The sequence below is a fragment of the Macaca mulatta genome, chromosome 13 (genome assembly GCF_049350105.2).
Source record: "Macaca mulatta isolate MMU2019108-1 chromosome 13, T2T-MMU8v2.0, whole genome shotgun sequence".
Taxonomy (NCBI): Eukaryota; Metazoa; Chordata; class Mammalia; order Primates; family Cercopithecidae; genus Macaca; species Macaca mulatta.
In genome coordinates this window covers 116,134,138-116,156,653 of record NC_133418.1, presented here as the reverse complement: position 1 = coordinate 116,156,653, position 22,516 = coordinate 116,134,138, and the positions used below count along the sequence as shown (strand labels likewise).

The 22,516-nt window shown below is 47.0% G+C and overlaps 2 protein-coding genes across 2 annotated transcripts; one reads left to right on the top strand and one right to left on the bottom strand.

Moving 5' to 3' along the window:
* Positions 1-872: 872 nt before the first annotated feature.
* LOC697893 (uncharacterized) lies at positions 873-22,048 on the bottom strand. The gene is made up of 8 exons (XM_077958777.1): positions 22,034-22,048; positions 17,974-18,147; positions 15,504-16,327; positions 8,238-8,545; positions 7,676-7,817; positions 5,993-6,295; positions 3,408-3,575; positions 873-1,545 (listed from the first exon to the last, which is right to left on the bottom strand). The coding sequence occupies exons 1-4, from the start codon at positions 22,046-22,048 to the stop codon at positions 8,242-8,244; spliced, it is 1,317 nt and encodes a 438-aa protein (XP_077814903.1). The 3' UTR covers positions 873-1,545; positions 3,408-3,575; positions 5,993-6,295; positions 7,676-7,817; positions 8,238-8,241.
* ID2 (inhibitor of DNA binding 2) lies at positions 12,270-14,673 on the top strand. Its single transcript, XM_015111643.3, has 3 exons — positions 12,270-12,727; positions 13,063-13,126; positions 13,909-14,673. Exons 1-2 carry the CDS (start codon positions 12,380-12,382, stop codon positions 13,117-13,119), a joined length of 405 nt encoding a protein of 134 aa, XP_014967129.2. The 5' UTR covers positions 12,270-12,379; the 3' UTR covers positions 13,120-13,126; positions 13,909-14,673.
* Positions 22,049-22,516: the final 468 nt, after the last annotated feature.

Sequence of the window (22,516 nt, the reverse complement as noted above, 5' to 3'; positions counted from 1 at the left end):
AGAAACCCAGTTCTAACCAATGGAATGTGAGCTAACGTGTTGGAGCCAATTCCATGCCTGATCCGTAAAAACCAGCCAAGTGCACTTCTCCAAGCTCTTTCCTCTTCCTTAGTCTTGGTGGAGACGATCCCAGGCACCTTGGAAGCCACACACTGAATACAACGAGGCCACAAAAATGGGAAGAGCTTGCATCTGTCACTGCTTGAATGAGAGCTGTCTGCCCATCAATAACACACATTTTACACTAAGAAATAAACTAGCATGTTAGAGATCTGGATTTGTTCAAGATACCAGCTGGCATTAGCTAACTCAGTCACAAATACTTTTGCTTGTTTTCTTGAATAGATTCTCCAATGTATGGAGCTATACTTGAGTCAACATAACCTGGGGGACATCTAGATTGGCCAGTCCTATTTCAAGTGGGAGAGGGACCTCCAGGGTACATTTCTCTAGAAATCAATTTATAACTGATATAACGAGCTGGCTTATGCAGAGACACAGGAGGGGTCTGTGGGCCCATTTAAGTCTCTGAGGAACTTTTGAAATCAGGACTCTTTACATAAGCTCTCTACAGTTCGCCTCTGGCCAATCCAGTCCTATAGGACTTCAAATTTGAATCTCTGTACTCTACATTCTGCAAGTTTAGTCGAATATATCTTCTCTTGCCCAGTTATCTTAACCAGTCAGAGCTTAGTAAAAATAAATGCAAGTTCCTATTTCTTTACAGATTTACTATATTTGTCACAAGGAGTTTTTGCAATTGTAGTGATCATTTACTGAGGAGGTTGCTAAATTTAGCAGATAAAATATAAGGACATACTCACACTAAAAAAAAAAAAAAATTATTCTATTCATTGTCCAGCCAAAACTTAAATTTAAATAGGTTTCCTGCATTTTATCTGGCAACCGTATTTACTGAGCATTTATATTTTTTCAGGTACAACGTCTGAGATACATTCAAATCCTCAAAATAACACTGAGGGTGGCACCACTATCATCTCCATTTTCAAATGGGGCAACAGAATGCAAAAGGCTATGTTCTCTCCCTGGGTCATAGCCCACCTGCCATTGGCAGTGCCGGGATCCCAAAGCAGCCTGGCTCTTCTGGCCTGGTCCAGTGCTCAGAGGCATGCCCACAGGCAGGATGTGCTCAAGGAATGCTCCCTATTTCACCACCATTCCTTTAAAACCTACAGAAAGCATAGTCTATTTTTCTAATGGGCAATCATCAAAATATAGTAGCTGTAAGGGAACCTGAAGATGTGGTGAGGATGGTTAAGAATGTTTTATTTAAAACTTTCATGTTTTGGAACTATTGTAAAATATCCATAGTAAATATTTCCTTTTTTAAAGCTTGCATTTCTCTCAGAGATAAATGGATGTGATCCAGTTTCAGAAAGTCTTAGGAGGTGACTCGGTGCAAACATCAGGGGCACAGACGTTGAAGTCAGATGGGAGTGGGCTTAGATTCTGGTTCCGCCATCTCCTGGCCGTCCTGACGTGGGCAGGTTACCTGGGCACCCTTCCCACTGGCAGTTTGATGGCCTGCAAGATATGAAAGCAGCAGTCTCCGTCTGAGGGCTTTGTAAGGGCTTAGTGCAGAAGCAGGTGAGGGAGCGTTACCCACCCTTTACATATGGGAACCTGGGGCTCACAGTGACTCACCCCAGGACACGCCGCAAACTGGGGGTGCAGGTGCTCCCAGAGAAGAAAGAAACAACAGGCTGGGTGGGAACCAAGAGCTCAGGCTCAGGGAGGGACAGACTGGGGGAGCCCTCAGCCTCACCCCCCAGGCCCCAACATGCACCCCATCCCCGTAACAGCAGCAACCAAAGAACCTCATCCCACTTTATTGCAAGGATTTCCCTCCTCTGCATTTCTTTAGTGGCTCCTCCCAGGGAATTCAGGACTCATGACTTGAACCAGCAGGACTCATGAACTGTAACTGCAGCCACCCACTCCTGACTGCTTTCTCGGGATCAGAAATGCCACACTGGGATTGTGTCACTGGGCAACACCATCCCAGGAGTCCCTGCACCTTCAATCAAAAAGACAATGGGAGAAAGAGCCTGATCCTAACCTGGAAGCATGATCATCACTCCACACTCAAATTCTTTACATTGTTTTTTTTTTTTTAATGTTGAAATCACTTTAAAATCTTGATAAAGAGAAGTGACGCCCCTGAGATGTTTCTGTGACACTGTTTCTGCAGTGTCTGGAGGTACCAGATGCTCTCACTGCCTTTCCGGGAAACCGTGCGGCCCACAGGCAGCCACCTCTCACCAGTGAGGCTTCCTTGTGTCTCCAGGGCCCCTGAGCTGGTAGCCATTCATCATACTTGGTTTTGATTCAAAACATACAGTCATCGCATAGGGTTATAAATTCTATATCTTGGGGGATAGCTGGTAGGAGTTCTTATCAGTTAAAAAAAAATTCTGAGAATATACTAGACATATGACAAATAAAACCTGTATTTCTTTTAAAATTCAGGCACTTTAGGCGGGGTGCAGTGATGCCTGTAATCCCAGAACTTTGGGAGGCTGAGACAGGCAGATGACTTGACCCCAGCAGTTCAAGACCAGCTGGATAACATGGTGAAAATCCATCTCTACAAAAAAATACAAAAATTAGCCAGGTGCAGTGGCTCACATGTGTAATCCCAACACTTTGGGAGACCAAGGCAGGAGGACCACTTGAGTTCAGGAGTTTAAGACCAGCCAAGGCAACATGACGAAACCTCGTCTCTAAAAAATACAAAAATTAGCCAGGCGCAGTGGCATGTGCCTATAGTCCCAGCTACTCGGGGGACTAAGGCAGCAGAACTGCCTGAGCCCAGGAGGTAGAGGTTGCAGTGAGCTATTGCACCACTGCACTCCAGCCTGGGTGACAGGAGTGAAACCCTGTCTCAAAAAAGAAAAAAGAGCTGGGTGCAGTGACACATGCCTGTAGTCCCAGCTACTTGGGAGGCTGAGGTGGGAGGATTGCTTGAGCCCAAAAGGTTGAGGCTGCAGTGAGCCGTGATCATGCCACTGTACTCCAGCCTGGGCAACAGAGTGAGACACTGTCTCAAAAAAAAAAAAAAAAGAAAAGAAAAAAACAGGCAGGTTTGTTGGATGTAGGGATATTTTTATGCACTATAAATCATGTTGTTATAAAACTTTCAGGAAAAACACACAAATAAATTATCAATGATTACAACTACAATGAATGCACAAGATTGTACCTAGAAACTCTATACCCCCAATTCCTCTTTTGGGGGCCACTTTATGAAACAAATCACCCCCAAACGTACTGGCTTACGACAATGAGTTACTCTACAGTCCCACTGGCCAGGCTCCAGTGGGCAGCCTCACTCACGATGTCTTGTGTGCATGGTCAGTTGGTGGTTGGGGCTGATGTCATCTTACCGGGCTGGATATCCATGGGGTCCTCCTTTACTCCTAGCCAGGTGCTCAGCTGGGATGACTGAGGCTGGCCCCTTTTTTAGCCCTTTCCATGTGGCCTCTTCATGCCACCAGCTTGGACTTCCTCACTACATGGTGATCTCAGAGATGTCTGCATTTGTTACATGGTGACTGTAAGAGAGAAGCCAAGAAACCAAAACCTTTTAGACCATAACCATCCCACTACAACCAAACACCAGAGAAAAGACTGTGGCTCCAACTCTAACCCCATCAGCAAAGAGGAGTGGAAAGCTAGACAGACCCCCTCAGCCTGCTGCAGGAGACGCCACCCTGAACAACATGATGGTGTCAGAGAAGGGAGGGAGCAGACAGTCATCCCTGCAGGACAGCAACGAGCTCTCTCAACAGAGCATCAGCAGAGGCCACCTGGGAGCCTGAACACCTACACTACCCACCCCATCCACCACCCAGGGGATAATCAGCACTGCCCTCTCCCCACTGGGGTTGTCAAGGTTGAGTAAGAACTGGGACATTCGTCACCTTCCAGTGGTAAGATGCCTCCACTCCACAGTGCCAGTGGAGGCCACGTGAGGAGCACCTCCTCCCAAGCCAGGGTGGTGGCAGCAGAGGCCACTATAATAGAAGATTTAAATAAGCTCCAGATCATAGCCTAACCCCCAAAACGCCCATGTTTCAAGAAAAAAGAAAAAACCATTCATCATTCCAAGAACCAAGAAAAGCTCAATTTGAACGAGATAAGACAATCAACGGTTGCCAACACTGAGGTGACACAGATGTTGGAATAATCTGACAAAGACTCTGCAGGGGCCATCAGAAAAATCCTCTAACAGGTGATTACGAACAGGCAAAAAAACCATGAAAAATAGAAAACTCAGCAAAGAAGCAGAAAATGTACAGAAGAATGAAAGGGAAATTTTAAAACTGAAAAATACAGTAACCAAAGCAAAAACTCATTGAATGGACTCAAAAGCACAGTGGAGAGGACAGAGGAAACCATCTGTGAACCCGAAGATAGAACAACAGAAATTGCCCAACTGAACAACAGAGAGAAAACAGGTTTTTAAATAATATATTAATACAGCCTCAGGGACCTCTGGGATTATAACAAAAGATCTAATATCAGTGTCATTGGAGTTCTGGAAAGGGAAGAGAAAGAGGGCAGGGCTGAAAAAGTATGTGAAGAAATAATGGGTGAAAATTTCCCAAGTTTGGCAAAAGAAGCCAAGAGAACCTCAAACAGAATAAACCTAAAGAAATCCATGCCAAGATAGATCACAGGCAAACTTCCAAAAATGAAAGACAAATAAATCAAGGAGAGAGAAAACACACCTTACTTACATTGGGGAAAAAGCAATTCAAATAACAGCAGATTTCGTAAGAGAAATCAGATTTCATCATGAGAAATCTTGACAGAAGGAAGAAAGCACCACAGTATATCAGGGGCTAAAAGGAAAAAACGCTGTCAACCCCAAATTCTATATCCTGCAAAAATACTCTGCAGGACTGAAGAACAAGACTTCAGATGCAGGAAAACTAAGGGAACATGTCACCAACACACCTACTCTAAAAGACTGTCCAAAAAATGCTCTTGAAACAGAAGAAATTAATCAAAGAGAGAATAATGGAACATCAGGAAGGAAAAAACAACAAATGAAAAAGAGAAAATGTGGGTAAGTATAACATATTTTCCTTCTCTTGAATTTCTAGAAACAAGTGTACAGTTCCTTAAAGCTGGGGTCCCCAAAACCCCAGGCAGTGGGCTGGTTGGTACTTGTCCGTGGCCTGTTAGGAATCCCAGGCAGAGTAGGAGGTGAGCAGTGAATGAGCATTACTCTCTGAGCTCCACCTCCTGTCACATCAGCCACAGCATTAGTTCTCATAGGAGCGCAAACCCTACTGTGAACTGCACATGCCAGGGATCTAGGTTGTGGGCTCCTTATGAGAATCTAATGCCTGATGATCTGAAGTGGAAGGGTTTCACCCTGAAACCATACCCCCAGTACCCATCACCCATCCCCCAGCCCCACTCCGTCAACCCTCCCAACCCCTCATTGAAAAAATGGTCTTCCACTAAACTGGTTCCTGGTGCCAAAATGGTTGGGGACTGCTGCCTTAAAGGGTCCAAGTAGGCTCATTCTCACCCAGCAGTCTGCCTGCTGCAGGGCTCATTTATGAGGCCAATTATTTATCCAGGGCTCATTTAAGAGGCCAATTACTCGTCTGAAGCTTCTCAGATTGTGGTCACCGCACCACCAGCATCAGCATCTCCTTGCCATGCTTGCTTAAAATGCTATATCGTGGGCTGCTCACCAAACCTACTGAACCAGAATTTATACAGGTGGTCACAGAACTCTGGGTGTAAACATGGGCTTCTTACATACACTAAGGTTTGAAAAGTCCTAAGATGTCAGTTGACCTTTAGTTAACAAAGGGTCAAACTCAGTCACTCAGTGTTAACTTAGGAGAAAAATGAGAACAAACTGTTTTCACAGATTCCTGGCTCTTGGCAATCCAGTCGTCCAAGACTGGAATACATTTCAAGGTTAAAAGAGTAATCAATGCCCCACCTGCAGTCAAGGTTACACACCCATGCACGATGGCAGGTTGTCCCAGAAGTGTCGGCTGGAGTCTAGGCCACCACAGAGTCGTCTGTCATTCACGTGTGCCTGCGTTTCTTACTCTCTGAAATGGGGGCAGTCTTTCCAAACTCGGGGTCAAGGCGAACAGCAAAAGAGGTGTGCCGTGCACAGGCGTGTAAACGATTAGCTTTTACCTAAAGTGCATGTTTACGCTCTCCTTAAAGAGGGCCGTCGTATCGCCCTTTTTTCTTTGAAATGTAACGTCTGTCTCTGTATTCTTCACACAGAATCCTAGAAAACCAGGCATGATAGTTAAAATTAAATGTACGCCTTAATTTACCCAGCGTTTTCTGCAGAGTACTGATGAAGGGCAGTCCCTGGTGTCAGCGGAGGCAGGAAGAGGCGGGGAAGAGCCCAGGACCCACCACAGAGCTAACCAGGGCGATGTGCGCTCCACCAGCTAGAGCGCAAATCCTTCGCCCTATGCCTAGGACTGCCCCTCCAGGTACGCCTCCAAGTCCCCTCCGCCCACGATGTCTCTCCACGTTCCCTCCTGGAGATGCAGCCTTAGGTCCTGCCCCTCCCGCAGAATGGTTCAGGGTGACGCGCAGCTACAGTGTTGCAGGACCCGCGCACGCACTCCCTCTAACTAGAGAGGAGAAGTCTGCAAACTGTCATTATTAAAAGGAGAAGGCTGAATCTGGGAGCAAACGCCTTAAAGATGCGGCAACGGGAAGAAGGAGTTCAAACTATTGAAAAATTTGTCCACCAGCCAACTCGCGCTGGCGCCACCTGGGTGATACCAGTGCCCGGGCGATGGGTTCGCCTGCCTCCCTGGCCGAGAAAGGGCTGTGCCCCAAAGCCCTGTCCTGTGCCCATGACAAGTGCGTCCCGGCCAGGCCCTAGCCCTTCCCAGGGACCGTGACAGGGCTCGCAAGGCGCAGCAGGGTGGCTGCCCCAGCTGGGAGCGCACGTGGTGCGAGGCAGGCGGGTTCCTCCTCACTGAAGTCATGGACTTGGCTCGCTGCGGAGGGGCCGGCGCGCGAACGTCGCTTGAGCCAAAAAAGAAAAAGTGCACACAATGTGTTTCTTGTTAGGGTCTGCAAGCCGGGCCTCGGGTTTTGCTTTTGGTGCCACATTATAATATTAAGATGCAGTTTGATTCCGGACAAGCCCGCCCTTGTCGCTGGCTGGGGTGGATTCCCACGGGTGCTGGTGGGCAGAGGGGGGCGGCCTGGGTGCTGCGCTGTGGCGCGGAGGCGCACAGCGGATGGAGGGGGGTCCCTACATGACCTAGGCTCCCTGCGGTGGCCGGACCCCAAGACTCGCGCCTCAGGGCGGCGCAGACTCGGCGACGCCAGCGCTGCTCCCGCCAGCTCGCGGGCGGCCCAAGATTGTTTTCCAAGACCTTATCTCTCGCTCAAGTTAATTTTCTTTTTTAATGTGGGGACCGGAATAAAAGACACAGGAAAATCCTTTGTGAAAACTAAACGCAGCCACAAATCGGGGCACTTCACAGCACTTGTAACAAAATATTTGCAGTGCCCGTAGTTAAATCGGCCCCTCCGCCAAACTTCCCAAACTTTGCTTTCTTTGAACCAAGCTGAAAAGTGATCTCCCTAAAAGGGGATCAGAAGTTTGCAAGCAATTGGATTTAGCACGGAGTTCTACCTGGTGCTCTAGAGAGCTCTGGGCACACAGGACGGTGCGGGAATCCTGGAAGGAATTACGGCCCGAATGGTGGCAGGGCAGGGGAGGAGCCACTGTTAAGCCGTGGTAGTCGTTGAAACGCTTTGTTAATGCCGTTTATTAGCTGTGTGCGACAAGAAGTTTAAGAGGTTAGGCAGGTCTTCAAAAATATCCAAAAAGAGAAAAATAAACATTCCCTCCTTTGCTTTTTGTGGCTTCGCTCATTTTCTTCCCCTGGAGTGGCCCTTCATCTAAGCCTGTTTTAAACCCAAAATCGGTTATCTGGTTTCAGGGTAAGGGCTCCCTCTTGCCAAGGTATTAAATAAACAAGTAAAGCAAAAACTTGAATCCTTATGTAATCCAGATGCCGTTTCCTCGAAAACCACAACAAATGCTGCTAAACCAGATAACAGGACCGGGAACATTCGGCCCCCCAACCCCCACCCCACAACACACAGCCTCCGCCCCCAGCTTTAGAGCCAGCAGAGGACATTTATGTTCAGGAACTCCTCTCCAAGGCAGACGATAAATAATTGCTACTAACACTCTCAACTGCAGATGAGCACCCTTGAGGGATCCGGATGCCATAAACTGTCCGGGAATGTTGGCATCTGGTTCTTAAAGCCAGGACCCAGGAGGCGTCTGCGTCTGCAAGCTGACTTGGAAGTTTCTGGCCTCTTGATGTTCTCAGGCGAAAATGGTGCATTAGAAAGGGGATTGGTCTGGCCCGCGCTTTGTAGTGGTAATGAGGGCGCGAATCGCGCTAGGCTCTGCGCGCGCGAGGCTCCGCTGAGGACGAGGGCTGGGGCTGCACATCTTCCCGGCTCCCCCAGGGCAGAGAAAGGGACTGTTCTGGAAAAAAAAAAAATTAATGGTTTATGCGCAACCTCCCAGGGTTCCGAGGAGTTAGGCAGTAGGACGGTGTGGAGGCGGGGGTGGGGTCTTTCAGTCTTTCAAAGGTATTTTTAGGAGTCCAGCATCAAAGCCATCCGGCGAGAAACTGAAATCATCCAAAGGAATAAATAAATCTCGCCATGCGCTAAGACAGTGACCTTCTCCCCATCCACCCTTCTCTCGCGCCAGCCCCACCCCGAACGCCTCGGTTGCAAAAACAAAATAAAGCAAAACCTTTTGCTTTGGCAACCTCTAAGCCATATTATGCCTCCTTTTGCAAAAGGAAGATTTCTTTCTTCTCCCTCTCCCGGCATTTTTCCTTCGTCCTCTCTTCCTCCCCTCACCCCGCCCTCCCTCAACCCTTTTCTTTTCTTCTCGGTCCTCCTTCCTTCCCCAAATCACTCGAAACTTAAGACGTGCAGCGGCTGCAGGTGCGCGCGGGCCGGCGGCCGGGCCGGGGCGAGCCTGGGACTGCCGGGCCTCGCAGGCATTGATCAGCTGGGCGCGCGCGCTGAGTGACGGCGCGGTTGCCATGGCAGCCGCCTGAGCGGCGCCGCGAGGACAAGGCTGCAGGGCGGCGTGAATGGGCGGCGTCACGCGCCTGGCGCCAGAGAGTCTGCTCCGGGGCTCCGGCTCCGGCCCCGCCGCGGCCTGGCCCGCGCGCCGCCGCCGCCGCCGCCGCTGCCAATTCATCACCTGTCAGGGATCACTCGCGGGGTCACGGGCGGAATGGACACAGCTGTGAGAACAAAACCCGGGAAAGAAAGGCGAGCGCTCCCCATTGCGCCAGATGTGCAGGGAGGACCTTGAGACGCGCCCCCCGCCCCCGCAGGCTCCTCCCGCCCCCCGGCGCATCACGCGGGGGTGGCAAAGGCGGCCTGGCCAGCGTTCGAGCTCCCCGCCCGGAGCTGCTTCTGATTACCGCAAGGGGCCCGGACGCGAGAGCCGCCGCGGGGCCTGCCTTAGAGGCGGAGTGAGTGAGCCCTGGAGCCAGGCTGGGGGACCTTACGGGCAGGTCTGTCGCTGCCACGGGGTGGGGGCGTCCCGGTGCGGAGTCGAGGGGGACCGCACCAACACCTACCAGCGGAAGCTCTGCACACCTTCCCACCGTCCGCGGATCTAGCCCGCCCTCCAGCTGGGGCCGTTTGAACTTTGGAGGCCTCAAATGCAAACCCACCTAAGCCACCAATTGACAGATTTTGACGTGCCTTTAAAACCACCTCGAAAATGCTGCAACACGATTTTCCCCCACGAAAGCAATTTTTAAGGTGATTTCATATTGGGCGTGCTGAAACAGACACATTAGTAACTTAGGCCTTGTTTAAATCATTAACTTTAACAGCTTCGTAATCCCCTTTAAATGATCTTTAAATGAATGTAAAACTGGGTAGCGTGCCAATAGAATCGAATTCAACACAGCCAGGCAGACTGGACTCTGACATGGCAGCTAAAGAAACACCAGAAAACTTTCACCATATTTAGCCATTTTACTACATCAGGGTACAAAAATGATCATGGGAGAAGGCACTGCCTTAATCAACTTTGCAAAGTGTAAAGTGAAACCGCACAATGCTCATTACCGCCCAGCCCAGAGCCTGGCTGTGGGGATAATGAGGCTGGCACGGATGTTAACATACGGTGTCCTTGGAAAAAGCTAGGAATGCGTCAGTATCGAAGAGCTGCAATGTCCAAGAATCATAAGTAATAATTTGAGAATCCCAAAGATGTTTGTTTACATTGGCTATTATTGTAAAATAGTCAAAGTATAACATCATGAACCAAAATAGTGTCAAAACAAAATCTGTTCCACTGTGGCACGTATGTGACAGAAACACATGCACACAAAGTACATCAAAAGGCTCGAACTGTGGGAGGACTCGGATAGTAAATCACTTCCAGACTTAATATCAGAAGAGATACGGTGCGTTCAACGCTGTCAGGGACAGAGTCGCAGGCAGCATTGCCGGGCCTTGGGAAGGCCCTCGGCAAATTTCTGGCTGGACAGGAAACCATTCACCTCCTTCCTCCAAACTGAGGGGGGTTGATTTCAGGAAGGTGATCTCCACCTCAGCGCCACCCACTCTGCTTCCCTGGAGAGGCGTCCTGGGGCGCACAGCTGTCACGTGACAGCCAGAGACCGCTGGCCCCACCAGCGGATAAATTAATCATTAAGTGAAGGAAAAAACAGTTTCCCCATTATTGAGCTTTTCTTTCAGCCTCTAGGCCTGCCCCTTCCTCTTTCTGAAATGCAGAGGAGGTACAGATTGAGGCAGAAAGTAAATAAGATTTGAATATTGCCTTTCCTGGGGTTTTCTAGTTCATTGTTTTCTGGAGAAAATATTTTCAAAACAAGAAAGTGACATACTGTGATCAGGACAGAATTCTAGATAAGCTAGAATTATGTGAGAATTAGCAAGGTATTTGAGTAAATAGCTGCAAACTTTTTAAAATTTAGACTGAGTTCTTAAACATTCTCAGCCAAAACAAAACAAAACAAAACCTTGAACCTGTATTCAGCACTAGTGCTGAAAAGATTCCAAACCTCATATATGACAGAGTATTTTTTTTTTCTTAGTGTGAAGATGTTAATCAATGGCTAGGGCCACCTATCTGTCACAAAGCTTTGAAACTCCTCTAGGTGTTGGAATGTGACACCAGAAATCACAATTCTTGCATAATTAATCACATTACTTTGCCACCTACACTGAAGGGCACAGACCGGCAGCCTTTCAAGGGCAGTGTATGTAAATGTAGTTTCAAAATGCAAATTCTCCTAATTATTTCCGATTAATACTATCATTATAATAGCCCTGCCTCCTTCTTGAAAAGGAACCCTGAAAGCGCCCTGTGAGAGCTCCTTAGCGACCGGCGAGGTTGGGCATGGCTTCCAATAAGTACTCATTTTCCTGAGTTTACAGTAATGCCTCCCGCGCTGCTCCGGGTTGCAAAAACCCACACTAAGCCTGTCGTCGAATGCATGCGTGGGTGGTTTGTTTGTGTTAACATAACTTTTCCTTATCTGAAGAGACGAACTCACTCTACAAACGTGACTTTTCAGTGACAACCTAATTTGCGTTTTCACTTTCTTCTGAAATGCTTTCTATCTTTCCTCACGCTCTCCCTCCGATGGGTTGCAGTGAACTGTGGCTTCCCCCTGCGGTGCTGAACTCGCCCGTGTAGCCGTGATTTTAGGGCTGCCGACAGCTCCAAGGTGTGCAAGGCTTGGTCTGGGAACACCCCCAGGGCAAGGGTCCTGCCGCGCGTTTGGAATTAGAATTAAGAATGCACATTTAGGCGCCCAGGGTCTGCCCCCTCCCCCTTCCTTCTTCCCCTCCCCCATCTTCCCTCCTCTCCCTCCTCCTCCCCCCCTCCTTCCTCCTCCTCCCGCCTCCCGCCTCCCGCCTCCCCGCTCCCGGTTCCCCGCTCCCCGCCCCCCGCCCGCCTCGCGCTTACTGTACTGTACTCTATTTACCACCCCAGCTGGGCTCGCGTCCCGCCCACCCCGCGGGGATTGGCTGCGAACGCGGAAGAACCGAGCCCACGCCCCGCGCCCGCGCTTGCCAATGAAAGCGTCCGCTCGGCTTGATGGACGCGCTTCCTTCCACCAATGGGGACGAGGGGAAGCCCGAGCGTGTGGCCCCGGCGAGTGCGGATAAAAGCCGCCCCGCCGGGCTCGGGCTTCATTCTGAGCCGAGCCCAGTGCCAAGCGCAGCTAGCTCAGCAGGCGGCGGCGGCGGCCTGAGCTTCAGGGCAGCCAGCTCCCTCCCGGTCTCGCCTTCCCTCGCGGTCAGCATGAAAGCCTTCAGTCCCGTGAGGTCCGTTAGGAAAAACAGCCTGTCGGACCACAGCCTGGGCATCTCCCGGAGCAAAACCCCGGTGGACGACCCGATGAGCCTGCTGTACAACATGAACGACTGCTACTCCAAGCTCAAGGAGCTGGTGCCCAGCATCCCCCAGAACAAGAAGGTGAGCAAGATGGAAATCCTGCAGCACGTCATCGACTACATCTTGGACCTGCAGATCGCCCTGGACTCGCATCCCACTATTGTCAGCCTCCATCACCAGAGACCCGGGCAGAACCAGGCGTCCAGGACGCCGCTGACCACCCTCAACACGGACATCAGCATCCTGTCCTTGCAGGTAAGACCTGCTCCGGGGCCCCCGCCCCGCCGCCGCACACTCCCGCGGTCGCCTGGGTTGTCACTAGGAGATACGTAGCCCAGACGGTGACTTTCGCATGAGCTATTTAACTTTATTTTCATAAGAATCTGCCGTAGATTGAGCTGTGCGTGAAATTGCTAGTAAGTTCTGACATGTTAATGCGTCTGTTTTTGAATCTGAATTGTTACCATAAACGTGTTTAATGGAACTTGCTGGTCTGTGGACTACTTCAAAAAAACAAAACAAAACAAAACAAAAACCCTTTCTACTTAACATTGTCTTAACCTCGTACTCTTTATCCTCTTTCTCTCCAGGCTTCTGAATTCCCTTCTGAGTTAATGTCAAATGACAGCAAAGCACTGTGTGGCTGAATAAGCGGTGAGTGTTTGCTTGTGCCACCCGTGGGTAAACTGCCCTTCTGTGTGTGTGTGCGTGTGCGCATGTGTTTTTGCTTGTGTATCTGTAAAATGTCTGATTTGGTAAATGCATGCTTACTTCGCGGTGTTACCCGTACTACATTGTCTCACTAGACATGAAGGAGCTTGTAGTTCTGGGTACTCGAGATCACAGAACATTTTCCTTTAAAAGGAAATGATGCCAATAACTTACTACGAAGGCGGCCGAGGAACGTGTGTATTGGCTTTGTAGCAAATGTAATGCCCTGGCTCTTCCTACGATTCCTCTGGTACTACTATGAGGTACTAACCTCCACTGTAATTAATCTTATCGCCACAAATTCCACAGTGATCCTGCTTCCCTAAAACTATAGTCCTCTGGGATTCTCTGGGCTAGTTGAGGATTGCTACCCTGTGCCTTAGACCCTGTGATGTGGGATCCCAGACTTCCCTATCTGTTAACTAAAGGGCTGTTTTCAATCAAATAATTGTTACAAGAAGCAGACTGGCGCCTGTAGCACTGCTGTTGGAGATCCAAATAGGAGATTGGGTTGGGAAGTTTTTCCCTTGAGTCTCTGCTATTTTAATGTTTAATTTGCGCTGTCGAGGCGAGTGTGTGTGTTGCATCTGGACGCCAGGGTTTGCCCAATCTTTGAGTGTTTGGTTAAATGTTCAAACTGTGGCTTCCTCCCGGCGCCAGTCTGCCCGCCTCTGCCCTTAGGTTACATTCTCTCAAACATGCCTTTCTCTCCCAATCTTTTGCAGGTGTTCATGACTTCTTTTTTTTTCTTTGCACAACAACAACAACAACAAATCCACAGAATCTTTTAAGTGCTGAACTTTTCAACCATTTCACAAGGAGGACAAGTTGAACGGACCTTTTTGAAAAGAAAAAAAAAATGGAAGGAAAACTAAGAATGATCATCTTCCCAGGGTGTTCTCTCACCTGGACTGAGATATTCGTTATTTATGAAAAAGACTTTTAAATGCCCTTTCTGCAGTTGGAAGGTTTTCTTTATATACTATTCCCACCATGGGGAGCGAAAACGTTAAAATCACAAGGAATTGCCCAATCTAAGCAGACTTTGCCTTTTTTCAAAGGTGGAGCGTGAATACCAGAAGGATCCAGTATTCAGTCACTTAAATGAAGTCTTTTGGTCAGAAATTACCTTTTTGACACAAGCCTACTGAATGCTGTGTATATATTTATATATAAATATATCTATTGAGTGAAACCTTGTGAACTCTTTAATTAGAGTTTTCTTGTATAGTGGCAGAGATGTCTATTTCTGCTTTAAAAAGTGTAATGATGTACTTATTCATGCTAAACTTTTTATAAAAGTTTAGTTGTAAACTTAACCCTTTTATACAAAATAAATCAAGTGTGTTTATTGAATGGTGATTGCCTGCTTTATTTCAGAGGACCAGTGCTTTGATTTTTATTATGCTATGTTATAACTGAACCCAAATAAATACAAGTTCAAATTTATGTAGACTGTATAAGATTATAATAAAACATGTCTGAAGTCAGTACCTGAATTCCGAGTGGTTTTTAAGATCTCTCTGGCACTCACTCGCTCTTTTCTCTCTCTCTCCCTCGCACCCCGACACACATTTTCTTTATCCCCTTCTCCCTCATCTCCCCACCAGCATCCCCGAAGCCTTTACTTGTGTACAGAGAATCTCCTTATCAGATGTGTGGTAAGGCAGAGTGCTGAGTTGACAGGGACTGGGGAGGCTCTGAGCACAGAAATGCCTCTGAGTCCTGAAGGGAAAGCTTGGTTCTGTGCCTTAGGGCTGAGTTTAAAGCCAAGAATGAGTTGTGGTTGTGAGTCTGGGAGTGTGGAAGGACTACCTGTGTGAGTGGGCGTTAAGACGCTTCTCCGGAGTAAATGAAAGTTAATCAGGAGAAGGAAAGAGGCTGTACAGAATTCAGAACATGATTTCAGATTTAAGGGAAGGCAGAAACACCCGAGGGTTACTATTTGCCCAGGGAACTAAGCTGTCACCTGGCCCCAGGCTCCTGATGCCTCCTTGGCTTCGCCTTCGTCCACACCTTTAGCCCTCCCCGCCAACCCCACCCACCCCCAGGCCTCCGGAGACGGGGCTGGGCCAGACGCATTTTCCCGGACTTTTCAATCGCCCTCAGCCTTGACGGCCGCCCTGGACTGGAAGGAAGAGGCAGCGGACAGAAGCCCTTCCAAGCCAGAGACCGCGGGCGGCCACGTGCTCCGGACCGGTCTGCGTTTTCGGTCCCAGGGCGCGAGGTGGGCTGACAGGCTCTGGAAGGCGGGTCCCAGGTGGACGCGAACCCGGGGAGGAAGGGGTCCGGGTGGGGCAGCAGCTCACCTGGGGCTCACCTGGGGCCGAGCAGGTGTTCGGGCGACGCCACCGAGGAATCCGCGCGTCTCCCCGCCCTGACCCCGATCGGCCCCCGCGGGCGCTGCCGCTGGAGGAGGGCGGGGGCTGTGGAGCCGCGGCCGCCTGGATCGCCCTGCGGACCCGCGCCGGGGACGGGGCTCTGCCGGGGCCAGCGCGGGGCCGTCGTGTGGTTGATCATCATACCTGGAGGGTGCTCTGAGGGCCGTGGAGGCGGCTCCCCGCCCCAGGCTACCCGGGGACCTGTCCCCCAGGTCCCCGCCACCTGTCGCCAGCCGCGGCCCTGGCCGACCCCTGCGCGGCGGGGAGGGAAGCGCGCGCTGGTCCCAACCCGACCCCGGCCTCGCCTCCGGGAGGGGCGCAGACGCCGGCCCCACGCTCGCTCCCTAGTCACAGGGACCCGCGCGTAGTCCGCTCGGACGGCCCTGGGGAGCGTCCCCGGACGGAAGCAGTGCGGGCGGGACCGTGGGGCGACCCGGGCCCTGCCGAGCCCCTGCCGGGCACGGCTGGCGACGTTGGCCCCGGGACCTCGGGTAGCCGCCGCCGAGGCGCAGCGGCCCCTCTCGGAGGCGACTTCCCGCGGCGCCCGACGCGCTACCCGTCTCCGGCCGTGGAGCCCGGGCGCCACCTGCTGGCCAGTGCGAGGACGGCGGCTCGCGCGTGCGGCCTGGTGGGCCTGGGGCCTGGGCACTGGGAACCGGAGGAGCAATCCGTGGGAGGAGGTCCCGGGAGAAAACGCCGGGGAGTGCGGCCTTTCCAAATGAGTGCTGCTCCAGCGTGTGTACAGCCGTTTCCACGTGTGGATCTCATGTCATCTTTACTACTGCATAGCATAGACAGGATCCCCTTTTGCAAATTAGTACCTGCTGCCAACCTCTAAGCTAGGTGCTGTCCCGGAGATTTTTTAAAAGATCAGACAGGATCCTGGTCTCTAAGAGACTATGCTTGGATTGTGGGGATAAATGAATTGTGAAGTCACATGAAAGTCAGAATGCTTTCCCTTCTCTTTCCTGGAGGTTTTGTTTAATTTTGTTTTAATTTTTCTGAACTGCTTAATAACTATTAACCAAGAACCCCAGTGTTAGTTAAAGCAGTGGGAGGTGGCAGTCGGCCTCCTTTTCTTATTCCAAATCCTAATGAGAATCGATCACATTTCCTCCATTCATTAGGATGTGGCTGTAGGCCTCTGTTGCAATAGATACTGTTTCTCAATTTTTGGAAGAGCCCTTCAATTGCTAGGCTTGTTGGAAGGAGTTTTTTTTTTTAGAATTTTAAATCATAATTTGTGAGTCAACTTGGTAAAATACTTTTGACTGCATTTACTGAGTATTTTTCTCTGGTGGATTACACTGATGTTTCTGATGCTGAACTAGCCATGCATTTCTGAAATAACTCCTACGTGAACATCATGTATCATTACTTTTTATATCCACCGTGGATTCTGTTAGCCAATATTTTATTTGAGATTTTTGAAAATGAAATGGAACTGTGATTTACTTTCTTGTATTGTCTGTAACTGGTTTTTGAATCAAGATCACACTAACCTCAAACAACAAATGTGCAGGTCAGTTTACATTTAATTTTAGCTTTCAAAACCATGGCTATATCCTTGAAGGTAGGCTAACATGTAGTCTGTCTATTTCAGAGGTGAGCAGTGAGTAGACAACAGCACGCAACCAGGCAGTGGACAGATGAACTCAGTCCAGCGCTTTTTCAGGAACATAAAAGGGACTTTCAAGTAGAGGGTGAAGATGTAGGACTCTAATAGAAAATAATATTCTTGTCAATAAGGAGCTGCTTTATAGAGTTTTTAAAATCCACAGCTAATAATTTATGTGGCTCTCTGCAGGGCAGGTGCAGAGCCATCCCAATCCCTTCAGAATGCTTTCCCTTCTCTTTCCTGGAGGTTTTGTTTAATTTTGTTTTAATTTTTCTTTAATTTTTGACATCCCACACATCCTTCCAATTTTTGATGCATTCTGCTACTGGAAAAGGGGCTTCAGATTTTGAGTATCTTTCTGGATGCTGATCCTGTCTAAGTGTTGGATGTTTTTCTATTTCATCGTAAAGATAATTTGAAGGCCAGAGGCGGTGGCTCACGCCTGTAATCCCAGCACTTTGGGAGGCCAAGGTGGGTGTATCACTTGAGCCCTGGAGTTCAAGACCAGCCTGGGAAACATGGCAAAAACCCGTCTCTACTAAAAATACAAAAGTTAATTGGGTGGGGTAGTGCACGCCTATAGTCCCAGCTACTCAGGAGGCTGAGGTGGGAGGATCTTTGAGCCCAGGAGGTCAAGCCTGCAGTGAGCCATGATTGTGCCACTGCACTGCAGCCTGAGTGACAGAGTGAGACCCTGTCTCAGAAAATTAATTAATTAAATTAAAGATAATTTGAGTCAGAGGCAGCATAAGTTGAGAAGCTCAACAACATGTGTTTTGTTTATTGCTGACTAAAGTAGGCACTGTGAGGAGCACCGCCTGAGCACCACACTGTGAGGAGCACCGCCTGAGACTGTAAGGCAGGAAGGAGATTTTCCAGAGGCCCTGAAGGAAGATGCAGTAGAAAGTGGGAAGAGCGTGCACACATTTGTGGCAGTCCTGAATGAGGGCACCAATCCCAGTAAACTAGGGCATTGGCCAAACAGGAATTACAGAAAAGTTTTTACAACCCTGTGAAGCAGGGCATTGAAACTGATACTACCACCCAGGACCCTGGAAGGCCTGAAATCTCAGTTATAGATTAGAAAAAAATAATACTCACTAGCTCAGGAAGATCATAAGGAAGCTTGTGTGTGAGCCTGAGCTCAAGAGGGAAATGAAAATCTCCTCTGAAAATTTTTACCCATAAACATGCCCTTATGGGCAATGGAGATTCAAATATGTACTACCCACTTGGTTTGAGAAATTTTGATGCTGAGAAATTAACACAAATGGGTTTCTGGCTGGTGATACCCCTAGAGTGCTTGGAAGTGGTACATGCAAAGCTTCTCTGGAGAGAAAATTTCTCAATACAGACTACACAGAATGCATTTCTGAAATAACTCCTCATTCTCACATTTTCATGGTTGGGTGAAAGGCAGTTTATAATTCAAATATTTTTAAAACACTGAAAACAATTTACCATGAGAGAATCAGTAGCTAAAATGAAGAGAAAGATTAGAAACAAAAGATCTAAAATGTCTATAAAGTAAGCACAACTAAGATGATTAAAGAAATTTAAAAATTAAGCAAGAACATAAAAAATCACAATATACAGTATTATATATAAATGAATGGGCAGATTTGAAAATGAACAACATCAAAGTGCTCGCATATGGTTATTGAAGTTGAAAACTCAATGGTGTATAAAACCCAGATTAAAAACTACTGGAGAGAGAATTAATGAACTGGAAGATGAACCTGAAGAAATTACACAGAATGAGCACAGAGAGATAAAGATAAGATAAATATGAACTCAAGGTAAGAGACAGAAAGGATAGAGAGAGAAACTCCAACAAGTATGGCAGACTGTACCAACTGGTTGTGGCAGTAAAAGGGAATCTGTCACAGTAAACATTCAAGCAACTTAAATGTTAGACATATCTTAAAGGCTGTTAGTCAAGCTAATATTCTGCACATATACATGTTTTGTTTTGTTTCAGACAGGGTCTCTCTGTCACCCAGGCTGGAGTGCAGTGGCATTGATCACAGCTCACTGAAGCCTCAACCTCCCTGGGCTCAGTTGACCCTCCCACCTCAGCCTCCTAAGTAGCTGGGACTACAAGTGTGCACCACCACGCCTGATTAACTTTTTCTTTCTTTTTTTTTTTTTTAGAGGCAGGGTCTCACCATGTTACCCAGGTGGTCTCAAACTCCTGGGCTCAAGCAATCCTCCTGCCTTGGCCTCCCAAAATGCCGGGATTACAGGTATAAGTCACTGCACCCAGCCCACATATACATGTTTTAAAAATTAAGACAAAAAAATCCAACACAATTAGAAATAGGAAAACAGTAGCAATAGAGTTCACAGATAAAGTAATCAACAGCCTATAAGCATTCAAAAAGATGGTCAATTTCACCCATAATAAGACAAATGCAAATGAAAAACTATATAACAATTCTCACCCAGCAAATGGGCAAAAATCCAAAAGTTTGGCAATATACCCTGTTGACAAGACTGTGGGGGAAACAATCTTGTATATTGTTGATGATAAAATACTCTGACCCCTGTGCAGAGGAATGTGGTGATATCTAGCAAAATTGCATATGCATTTACTCTTTAACTCAGCTTTCTCACTCCTAGAAATCTATCCCAAAATTACATTGCAAAAGTATGTAATACTATATGCACCAGGTTAATAGATTTGGCATTGTTTTTAATAGCAAGTGACTAGAAACAACCCCAATTTGGGACTGTTTGGGATACTAATACATGGTGAATACTAATACATAGTATACTAATACATGGTGAATACTAATACATAGTATACTAATACATGGTGAATACTAATACATAGTATACTAATACATGGTGAATACTAATACATAGTATACTAATACATGGTGAATACTAATACATAGTATACTAATACATGGTGAATACTAATACATAGTATACTAATACATGGTGAATACTAATACATAGTATACTAATACATGGTGAATACTAATACATAGTATACTAATACATGGTGACGTACTGTAAAGAGGAGATCTTTATATACTGATATGGGCTTTCCAGAACAAAGCATCAAATGAAGAATGCCTAATGCAGAACAGTGTATATGGTGTGCTAGCTTTTCTATGAGAAGGAAAGTGTAATAGTAACACACAGATTCATATTTGTTTATATTTTCAGAGAAATAAAGTGGAAGAAAAAACTAAAATAAATAAAAATGGTTATTGATGGGAGAGGCTAGAATAGAGTAGGGGAAGCAATGTTAGAAAGGGAGTATTGTATTAACTGTAGTATTTCTGGATGTACATTCCATGTCGATCTTTCATTTAATGGGTTTACTAAACTTTGACGATCATTGTCTAAATCAACTACTCCTTTAGTTATCACATTACAGTGAATACATTCGTCATTAGAAATTGCAACATGGTGGCCAGGTGTGGTGGCTCACGCCTGTAATCCTAACACTTTGGCAGGCTGAGGTGGATGGATTGCCTGAGCTCTGAGTTCAAGAGCAGCCTGGGCAACACGGTAAAACCCTGTCTCTAATAAAATACAAAAAAAAATTAGCCCCCAGGCATGGCGGTGTGAGCCTGTAATCGCAGCTACTCAGAAGGCTGAGACAGGGGAATCACTTGAACCCAGGAGGCAGAGGTTGCAGTGAGCTGAGATCGCACCATTGCACTCCCACCTGGGCAACAGAGAAAGACTCCATGACTTTCTAACTCTTTCAATTATGGTTCTCTGAAATCCAGCTCATACTGGAAAGTCAGGAGAATGCTTACTTATTTCTCTTTAATTCTCCATTTTTACAATTACATTGTATTAAATGTGGTATTTCTGAACGCATATTGTCATATGGTTTTGACTTTGAGATATGTAAGTGCTTTTTACAAATTAACTTTTACAAACAATATGTAAGTAGGAAAAAATGACAACAAATGGGCCTAATTATGTCTCAAGTTAGTAACATGCACACAGAGGAAAAATGACCCCAGCTGACCTTCGACAGTTTCACTGTACATTCCCAGTGAATCTATTCTAAGGACAAAAAGAACTGCAAAGAAATCATAAACTTCATTTAGTAGTCACATCACTAGTAATAATATTGGTATTGTCACTTTTGAACTATTATATGTATATTGTAGGATAAGCAAAGAAGTAATTATACTAATGTCATTAGGAACCAAGATTTTCAATGTAAGAGAAATGAAACATAAGTATAATGTTCAAGAAGTAAAAGCTCTGAAATCTTATATTTGAACTGAAAATATCAACTTAAATGTATTTTTCTTCTTTTTAAAAAAATTTTTTATAGCTTTCCACTGAAAATGCCAGAAGCAATGACATCCAGGTGATAATAAGCACCCGCTTACACCAGTTTGTACCATCCAATACCACTCACCACTAAAAGGAACCAGAGTTTTTTGGAGAAATGGCTGATTCCCGATCTAGGACAGGAAGTAAAACTAAAAATAAAGAGGAGACAAAAATAAAGCAAAAACGCTTTGGATACCAATGGAGGTTTCTAGGGCACCAGCACATTCTAAAAATGGAGAATTAAAGAGAAATAATTCAGCACTTTCCTGCCTTTCCAGCACGAGCTGGATTTCAGATAACCACGATCGAAAGAGTTAGAAAGTCGCCATGTTGAATCCCTAACGATGAGTGTAGTCACTGTAACGTGGTAACTAAAGTTGTAATTGATTTAGACCATGATCGTCAAAATTTAGTAAACTCAGAAAGTGTAAGGTTGACAGGATATTTTGTAATGAAATAATCAGGCTGTTAATAAATAAATGATCACCTGAACCCACTGATCAATCTCTAAAAAACAATCAACTGGCCATGAGGTACCTCCTGATGGGACATGATCGACATCAGCGACACTTCCTATGAAGTATTCTTAGGGAAGAGAAATGAGTAAAAATTCAATCTGGGGTAACATCAATCCCTGAGACCTAACTTCTTGTCTATGGGAAACAGGAGAGAGCAAGCGAAATGGGATCGCAGGAAGCCTTCAGATAAACCCGGAACAGGGTATTCTTGAACAACCGGCCCAACCTTCCCAAGAAGCCGACGACGAAGCAGCAGAGGCCAAGCACTAAAAACACTTAAAATACCATCACCAAATGCAATGAATGGGATTTGTCTGGATCCTGAAACTCTAAAGGGACTTTTTTTTTTTTTTTTTTTAGATTGCTGGGGAAATTTGAGTGAGGGGTGGGTATTATATAATATTAAAGATTTTGTTTCATTATGTGTCAAGTTGGTATTTTTGAGATGCATACTGAAGTTTGTAAGGAGAAATGACATACTATATAATGTTTGCTTTAAAAT